At 35.6% G+C, this 10,139-nt stretch overlaps 1 protein-coding gene across 1 annotated transcript in view; it reads right to left on the bottom strand.

Annotated features, from left to right (window-relative positions):
• The window catches only part of FBN2 (fibrillin 2), a 248,313-nt gene that overhangs the window by 54,182 nt on the left and 183,992 nt on the right, over positions 1-10,139 (bottom strand). The window contains exons 33-36 of the mRNA XM_006764368.2: positions 9,335-9,457; positions 7,571-7,696; positions 1,690-1,812; positions 1,025-1,147 (exon numbers count right to left, since the gene is read on the bottom strand). Of these exons, the coding sequence (XP_006764431.1) occupies positions 1,025-1,147; positions 1,690-1,812; positions 7,571-7,696; positions 9,335-9,457 (495 nt within the window). The remainder of the gene's footprint in view (positions 1-1,024; positions 1,148-1,689; positions 1,813-7,570; positions 7,697-9,334; positions 9,458-10,139) is intronic.

The following is a 10,139-nucleotide window of genomic DNA, read 5'->3' as shown; positions in this document are numbered from 1 at the left end:
AGAAAAATATTTAAGTATATTTTTCTATATATTAAATATAACAATCCCACTTTTAAATAATCAGGTTATGATATGCATCTCAATCTAATTTTCTTATGCAGTGATCACTTTTCATTCACTGAGAGTTAATCAGTACCTACAGATTTGAGAAGTAAAAACATGAAAGAAAACCATAACTGATAAAAACAAAACAACACACACACACACACACACACAAACACAGCAACTGTTTCGAGCCTACATGGCGCGGCTTGGGGCAGGCCCTAGCAGACAGCTGAGCCTCCTACACAGCTGGAGGCAGGCTCCCAGTGGGGACACACACACACACACACACACAGGATGCCTGTTCCGAGCCTCTGCTGCCAGACTGTGGCCGTCAGTAGGACATCCACTGCGGGCTCCCGGACTGTGAGAGGGGCAGGCTGGGCTGAGGGAACCCCACCCCCCAGTGCACGAATTTCGTACACCAGGCCTCTAGTTATTTTATAAAGATCAGAGACGTCAGGAACATTGAAGACAGATTCTTAACCATTGTTACTGCCTTCTTTGCTTCTCCCCAATCTCCCAACTTGCTTCACTCCAATGGTTTGGCTCAAGAAATCCAGTTCTCCCATTCCTCTCCTCTCATCATTCACTTATTACACCCTTACATGACCCTGCTCATAGGAGAGATAAATGTAGTAATCCATTAGTTCTACCACTTTGAGCTGTTCTGGCCAATGCACTGGAACAGGGCGCCCAGCAGTTTAGGACTGGGCCTCAGCTCTGCCATTTGCAAGCTCTGGTTCCCAAGTCTGTGAGAGGAGGAAGTTGGTGCAGATACCTTGAAAATTTGTTTCTAAATATGTCTTGGCAGATAAATATGATAACAATGGCCATATGATTTGATAATCTAGACTTCCTTAAGGAAAATAACTTTTGTTTGCAAATTAATTGTAGCAAGTACTCACCACAGTTCATTGCCAAGAGAGTTTGAATATTCAGCTCTAAATAATTCTATTTGTTTCAGATAGCTTTTACTTACCAACACAACCCACACCAGTAGGGTTCAGCTGGAAATCAGGTGGGCAGTTACACTCATAACGACCAGGTGTGTTGACACACAGGCCATTTACACAATTTATGGGATCTGCACATTCATCAATATCTAGGAAAACATTTAAAATGCCCATGTTAAGATCTTTACTTTCTCTATGCATACTGCTGCTCCAAAAAATTTGGTGGATTTTTTTGTATAGATCATTATAAAGACCTCAGCATAATAAAATAAAGATTAAATCCTTGTATATAGTACACCTAAAATGGTTTCCATAGATCAATCACATGGTATTTATGATAATGTCATTTACTGTCCTTAATAGGTAAGTAAGAATTACATGTTAGAATTTTGATGAGGAAAAAAATTGTCACTATTCACTTAACTAAAATTTTATACACACACACGTACAAAGAAAATATACAAGATATTATTTCTTAGTTCCATGTTAGAAATTTAATATTAGGTTGTTTATATAAAAATGGATGAATTCCATTTAAAAATAAATGAATCACAATGCAATTTTTGGTTTCAAAAAAATGTATAACTCAAGGAGTAGTTTAGCTAAGTAGAAATCTGAGGAATTTTTAAAACTACCACAAAATATTCATTTCATCTAGTAAGAACACAATCAAACCCTTTGCAAACCATACCTGTACAATTCCCGCCTGTTCTGTCCAATTCATACCCATCATCGCAGATACAATGAAACATTCCAGGCAAATTATTACATGTTCCAAAGACACAGATATTTTGGAAGGAGCATTCATCAATATCTGAAAATTTTAAAAAAATAGTCATTTCTTGTTTACAAGGGCATTTTAAATATTTTAATGTAAAAAATTAATGAATTTTTCTATCTCCTCAGATATTCTTATGCAGTAAAAGATAAATAAATAGATGGCAAGCAACTAATACTTCTCTAAGAACAAATATAAAAAAAAACATTATTTTATTTTATTGACAGTATTTTAACTGTCTTGGGTTATAATATACTTAAAAAAAAGAATTCTCCAAAGGCATAAAAATACAAAAATTAAATATGAACATGTGAAAGGAACAAGGCTGTGAAAATTAAAAATAAAGACCAATAAAATTATAAAAGATGAAAAAAAAGAAAATTAAGGATAAAAACAAATTCAAAGATTCTTATAATTTAGTGCAAAAAGATGTTTTTAAAATGCCTACAACATATAAAATATACCTTATTTTATATATTAAAGATCTCATTAACATTACTTAAGTTTAATTTTTAAAAATTTTTATTCTATAATCTGATCTGTTATAATGTCAGTTTAAAAAGGGAAATAATTTTTTTCCTAAAAGCATGAAATAAAATCACCCCTTGCCCCACATTCCTACAAATTTCATTAAAATAGCTCTACTGAAGCCAGAAATTCAGTTTATGAAACTCTTCCATGAGGCTTTAACTCAGTCAATAAATAAAAAAAATCACTCCTCATTCATATTAAAATGAAGGCACGTGTGTGTGTGTGTGTGTGTGTGTGTGTGTGTGTGTGTGTACAGCTGCAGAAATAATTTATATTCATATAGGAAGAGGGTGAACATTTCATACACAAATTACCTCATATTCTGAGAATGCAGACTAGGCATGTCATTTTAGGCTGGACCATGCAAATTATCCTAAAGTGCTGTCTTTACTCAAAAAAGGACTCTGGTCAATTAAAATATCATAATTAATATTAAAATAATGAGTTTCAACTAACTTAGATTTAAGTTCAAATTGTTTTTAAAATTTCAGCTGATATTTAAAGGTGTTGCTGCAATAAACAAAATTATTCTCTTTATATAAATGAATAAAGACTCATTAAGCTAGTTTATCACTGTATTGTGTTGATCTATAACTGAACATGGAATTGTGTTATCAGCCCTCTGAGTATGCATTTCACTTTTAAAAACTTCTTGTGTTAAAAAGAACTTCCATTTAAATAATGTAATAGTGGTGTAAAATAGGTTTTAAAGAGATTACTGTCTTGTTTTTATAAAATTGCTCAGAAATTCAAATTATACAGAAAAGTATTGATATCAAACGGAAGACAGGCAACAATACAGAAAAATAGCAAAACCAAAATCACTTCAAAATGCTTCCATCCAGAAGAAACTGTAATTGATAAACATCATTCCAAATATTTCTCTATGCATATTCAGAGAATGAAGCCGAAACCATTTGTATGCATCAGATCAATTTTTCTTTACCTCAACAGTTTCTAAAATACTTTCTAATGTTAAGAATTGATGCAAAACACAAAAAAATTATCATCTTTTGGCTTTATGTTAAAATTCAAACATAATCTTTAGACAGTATTAAGGAATACTATACAACGAATGATAGGAAAACTCACATTCATACATGCTTCCATCTTATTTTTGTTATTTATATTATTTTAACTTAAAAAAAGATTTTATATTGAATTTTAGAGAAGAAAAGTGAGGGAGAGAGAGAACCATCAATCAGCCATGCCCCCTACTGGTGACTGAGCCTGCAACCTGGGCATGTGCCCAGGCCAGGAATCTAACAGGCAACCCTTTAACGCACTGTACAGCACCCAACCAATGAGCCACACTGACCAGGGCTACCTTCACCTTTTATTTTTTATTTTTTTATTTTTTTTTTCTTTATTTTTAATAGTATTTTTATTCTAAATATATTTTTGTGGATTTCAGAGGGGAAGGCTGGTGACTGAGCCTGCAACCTGGGCATGTGCCCAGGCCAGGAATCTAACAGGCAACCCTTTAACGCACTGTACAGCACCCAACCAATGAGCCACACTGACCAGGGCTACCTTCACCTTTTATTTTTTATTTTTTTATTTTTTTTTTCTTTAACTACCTTCACCTTTTAAATGTTTATGGCACTTACCACTATCTCTACAGTATATTCGCACTGATTCTCTACTTAAAGTAATATTTTAACTGCATCTTCTCCATTTATTCTTAATTGGCTCTGTTTCATTGCTAAGTTTTTGCTCTTTTTTTGCCCTAAGAATGGAGAGCCCACTGGTGTTTTCTTCCTCAATTATTTCATATGTAAAAGAATATACCTGTTGTCTTTATAATTAACTAATTAACTATGAAATTAATTGCTGAAGTATGATATTATTTTAAAAAATGTTTTATTGTTTTTTTTTAGAGAATGTGGGAGAGAGAGGGATAGAGAAATATAAACATTATATAAATGAGAGAGAAACATCTACTGACTGTCTTCTGCACATCCCTTACTGGGGACTGAGCCCACAACCTGGGCATGTGCCCTGACCTAGAATCAAACCAGTAACCTATTGGTTCACGGGTCAACACTCAACCACTGAGCCACCCCTGCTGTGAGGTATAATATTCTTGAGTCACATGTGCTCTCAGAACTTTGTGGGCACAGTGTTCTAGTTTCTTTTAATATTGAATGTTTCTGTTTTGTTCATGACTTGCCTTTTTTATCAGTGTCTGAACAATTCTTCACTATGACATAAGTCAACAAAAATAATAAGGCTAAATCTTTGTCTAATGGTTTACCCTTTCCTGTACATTCAGTTCTTTGTTCTATTTCAGGAAACTGGTTAGTACTTTCTTTCTATTCAATTTTTTGGGGTGTTTGACTTCTGAAACATCAATTATACTTCTGTTAATGGTCTTTGTCTTTTTTCTAATAGTGTTAATTTCTTTCTTTCCTATTCACTGCTATTATCTCAAGTTTATTCCATATGTTAGTAGTTACAATGTCATCTCTCTCTACTGTTCTTTGCTGTTTCTATTAGTTCTATAAATTTGCTGTATTGGTCCCCATACTTTATTTCCCGTGACACTGCAATCTCCCTCTTTGTTTTTTGTCCTTTTTTTGTTTTTATAATCTCTTCGAACTTGTTCAATTTTATCTTATTAAGGTCAACTATCATGGCACAAAGTACCTATGGGAAATTTGTTTTTGTCCCTTGAACAGTATTTTTCTGCTCTGGGTTGGTTCTTTATCTGCTTTCTGAATGTTCTTTTTGTTGTTGTTGTTGTTGTTGTTGTTGATTCCATAGGATGCCTAAACAGGTACCACTGTTTTCTTTCAGTCTGTGTATAAATTGCTTGGTCAGCTCTTTCAAGAGTTTTTATATACCCTGATACAGTTCAGATAGAGCTTCTTGACATTTTCCTTTCTTTACCTGGAAGACATCTTGGGGTATGAATTTCATTAAAGCTTCTATTCTATAGCCTCACTTTTCATAACAGTTTCATAAAGTGGGGATCAGGGAAACGTGGATGGGAAGAGCTACAGTGTACGCTCTCTTTAGATATTATATTAAACTAGAGGCCCGGTGCACAAAATTTATGCACTCGGGCAGGGGGCGTTGCTCAGCCTGGCCTGTGCCCTCTCACAGTCCTTAGTGCTGCTGCAGAGGCAGGAGAGGCTCCCACCACCGCCACTGCGCTCACCAGCTGTGAGATTGGCTTCTGGCTGAGTGGCACTCCCCCTGTGGGAGTGCACTGACCACCAGGGGGCAGCTCCTTCATTGAGCATCTGCCCCCTAGTGGTCAGTGTGTGTTATAGCAACTGGTCATTCCGCTGTCTGGTTGATTTGCATATTGTAGCCTTTTATTATATAGGATAGCCTGTGTCTAGGTTTAGTCCATCTGAAGTTATCCTAACATGTCCCTTAGAAGGTTCCTCCAGGTTTTGTACTCTCACATTTTGTTAAGAAATACTGGAAAATGCTCAACCCAGCAATTTTTTAGACTCTAGAAATGCTGAGAATTTGTGGTGAAAAAATAGATGCTGAGTGGATCATGTTGATCAGAGGGTCAATTCAGAGGGGCATTTATTTGTAAGATGGAAAGACATCAAGGAATTAAATTAGTACATTCAGTAAAAACTGGATGAGCCAGATTTTATAGGAAAAGAGAAGACAAATACAAGGAGAAACAGGCACAATCATGAAAGTACATTTTTAGGATTTCAAAAGTTGGCATTTAGTTAAATGGAGCAGTGTTTAACTGAAGGTGAACTATAGGTGTGCCACTCTCAGTTACCCTGGCAACTGGGATTTCTCTTGGTGGTAATGACATATGAGAAAATCAACATGTGAAAAAAGTACAGTAAATAGAAAGAGCATCAACTTGGGAGAGGTCTGGGAGAAGCTCTGGAATGTTCTATACCATAGATAAAGGAACAAAATTATGAAGAGGAAAGTCCGTGTTACGTATAAAGAATTAATTTTGAAATTTTATGTTGGCAGAAATATCTGGCTACTGCTTACTTGTTCCTTTTCCCACTAATTCTTGTCAAACTGACATGGGTAATAAATCATGTAATTCCATAACCATACTGACTCACATTTTCTACTGACTGGATTCAGTGCTTAGAGGAAACCAGGACTGGGGGTTAGGGGGTGGGGGGGACGAAGCTCACTGTACAGTTGCCTTGTGTAAAGTGGATTAGACGCTGCCCAATCTAGCGGCTCAGTGCAGAGAATGGACGCTTTCAATTTCTAATATCACCTTCCCCAAGGCCCACTGTTCATCCTCTTATCAGAGTCTCTCAAAATTGGTGGATATTTATGAAAAATTCCATGATCTTTTAGACACACTTTTTACAGTGCCACTTCTGTAAGTGGGTCAGTCAGGCCCGACTTCAAGTCAACCTGGATTGTATAATTTGGTCTTGTTGGATTGCTGCTGGTGAAGTGTGTGTGAGTACTGCTATTTACTATTTCTGTTCATTTGATTAGACACTAGTGTAGGAAGAAGAGCCTGTAATCTGGTTTCATTTTATAATCTTTGCTTAGCAGCAGTCAGCCTGAGTTATTTTTTAAAGGTTTTCTATGAATCACTAATTTTGTTCAAGCCTTATTGTTTATGTGAATTGTTTTCAATCTTTTTCCTTTATTTACATTTCGATGAACTCCTTATAAACACAATGATGGCTCAAAAGATATGTAATGCGAACTGAGTCTCCAATTTAAAAGGAAATCCAAATTCTTTTTCTTGGAAAGATATGATACTAGTCACAAAGTCCCATTTCTAGGAAAGGGGGATGATGTCATCATCACTGAAAGGAAGGAGACATTGCTATTAGGCAAAGTACTGTCCTCATTGAGTCCCGAGGAGGACTTCCAGTCCCAGCCACGCAGACAGCAGACTGAAACACGAAGGCAAATGCCCAAAATGGGCTACTGAGATTTTGATAAACATATTAAGTAGCAGTGATTGGGGTAGATAGCATATCCTATTTTAAAAACTGAATAGTTTTTCCACATGTCATTCATTTAGTGATAAAAAAAGAAATGGTAAAAAAAAAAAAAGAATGAGCCAAACTTCCAAATATTGGCTCATGCCCAGGAAAACTTCATAAGAGATGAAAGCTGCCTTCCTCATTATTCATTCGGCAAAATAATCCATGCTTAAACGAATGACTTTTTTATGTGTAGCATGTGCTGTGTATTCTGTTTCCAGGTGAAGCCCATTCCAGCCCTTTTTGTGGCTTCATTTGGTGTAGTTTATCCAGATTGGAAATGAGTTGGAATCCTGGTGACCCACCTTGGCAGGATCTGCTGTCTGAGGCTGGAGTGAAGCCCATCTCGCACTCGCAGCGATATGCACCCGGAACGTTGAGGCACTGTCCATTCTCACAGAGATTTATGTTTTCTGCACACTCGTCAACATCTGGGGGGTAAGCAAATGACATCTCCGTTAAGTCCCAAACTTCATGACACACTTTCCCCTTGTTCTATAATAAATCAATTTCACTGGCTTGAGTGAGTGCTCATTAACATGAAGCAACAATTAATCATATTTACCTAAATAAGGGTATACAACTTGATAGTGGAGCTATTTAACCTACACCCGAACATTAAATTCTAACATGACTAACAGGAGGAATGCAGGTGTCTCTCACATTTGTCTTAGTTCTATTTAATGCCAATTTCTTGCATCGGTATTATACCAACATCATTTAGATAGGACAAAGACCATTGGTGTTAAAATGGTGTTAATTCACTTGAAAACATTATAGTGTTAGAAGAAATAACTAATTCTTTCACTAGTTTAAGCATTTTTAAGCAAATTAGAGACTATAAGAATTCGGAAAGGCTTTTTCCTATTATTACAATCATATCAAAATATTTCTATGTTAATTATGAAAATGGACATTATTCACAGACCTAAAGGATAACTTATTAATTCCATTGAATGGGAAAAAGGGAGGATAACAGAAACCAATATTTATTGAGGGCCAATATTCGCCAGGTAGTGTGCTAGTTGCCTGATATGAATTTTTTTATTTAGTTCACCAATCATGTGAAGTTTAGAAGAAGCACCAAAGCCAAGAGCAGCCAACTGAGCTGTGGAAGCCCCAGCGAGTTAATCTGTGGCTGAGCCAGGATCTAAGTACAGTTGTATCTGACACCAAGCGATGCCCCTTCCTTCACATCATGGTGCAGAGAAATTCTAAGAGAGATGAAATAGCCAAGGTTTAAAAGTAATAGTGCTTTAAAATTGAATAGACATGTTTTCTTAAAAAGGCATTTGAAAATGATGAATCTGCATAGTTATGGGTTCGAGGTGTATACTGAAATTCAACTGACAAAGACTTATCTTAAAAACAAAAGCATCGTACTTTATGTCCAGAAAAATGATATAACTTTAAAAATGAATATAATGAGTAGATGTTTATCCTCAAGGAATATGGAATGAATAGCAGCTAAGTAGCAGCTAACATTTATTAAACTTGTATGATGCGTTTTTCTAAGTCCTTTATGTGCTTTATTTCATTAAGTTTTTTCAAAACCATGAGATAAGGTAAGATTTTGATAAACACATTAAATAGCAATGTTTGGGTAGGTCATATATCATATCTGAAGATGCTGAATAGTTTTCCCACATGTCATTCATTTAGTGATAAAAAAAATAACAAAATAAATGGTTTCATTACTATCACTATGTCCATTTCAAAGGCTTCTAGTATACAGCCAGTAAGCAGCACAGGCAAAATCTGAATTCAGGGGGTCTGATTCAGACACAGCCTGCATTTTGGCCAATGTGTTAATAAATAAGCAAGAGAAAATGATAGTCATTAGCAATAAAGAAGATTACTAAATGTCATTATTTTAAATCTTCCAAAAATGTTTTAGAAATTTTTTTCCAGGTTTGTGTTTAATGCAAGAGAAAGATACCTAGTAACCTGTACGTTTTGAAACAGAGGTAGGGATTTCAGCCTCCTTTAACTAGTTTTCTTCAAATAAAGAAAGCATGTAGAGTGTTCCAGAACGTCATGCCAGAACACACAGCAGGACTCTCACCTACCTGAGCAGGTAAAGCCATCTCCAGTGAACCCTTCAGAGCAGGCACATCGGTAGGAGCCGGGAGTATTCACACACTGAGCATTGATGCTGCACTGGTGGGTTCCATTAGAACATTCGTCCAGATCTTCATGCCAAGAAAACATAGCAAAAAAGTTCAGAAACAAAAATAGAACATTAAAACATTCAGAAAGGTTTTCACTTGTCTCAATTTAAATGTAAACTGGCCAAACGGAATGTGTTTTAGTTTATCTCTAAAGTTACAATTCTAATTCTCTAAGATGTCAGACTCACAATCCAAAATGCTCATGCCATGAACAGGGGCCAAAAGTACAAATTCAAGCATTTTGTAAGGTATCTTATCAACTAGCTCTTTAATGACAAAACAACAAACAAACAAACAAGCAAACAAAAACCCCAAAACCACACACACAAAAAAACCCCAGGGCCATATTTCATTCTGGGTTCTACTCAGGGTAGATTTTGTCACTGGTTTCATAATCAAGACAAAAATGGTCAATTTCTAAGATATTACTGAATTTCAGAGCAGGGAAAATTAGCAGATTTTAAAAGTTCGTTTTATAGATGAGGACACTGGTGATTCTTGACTACGTGAAGCCCATTGTCTTGTGGAAAAGATTTAAACACAGAAAACAAAATTAAATATTGTTATATGTACTAGGAAGAAATGTTACAAAGTGCTATGAAAGACTAAAGAGGGCATCTAATTTGGAGTACAGGGACAAGGAAAGTTCTAATATGGAAGTAATTTTTAGTTAACTACATACCTAAATGATGAATAAAAGCCT

Source organism: Myotis davidii, unplaced genomic scaffold (genome assembly GCF_000327345.1).
Source record: "Myotis davidii unplaced genomic scaffold, ASM32734v1 scaffold159, whole genome shotgun sequence".
In the NCBI taxonomy this organism is placed as follows: Eukaryota; Metazoa; Chordata; class Mammalia; order Chiroptera; family Vespertilionidae; genus Myotis; species Myotis davidii.
Note: the sequence above shows the minus strand (reverse complement) of the source record. Positions and strands in the feature narration are given on the sequence as shown.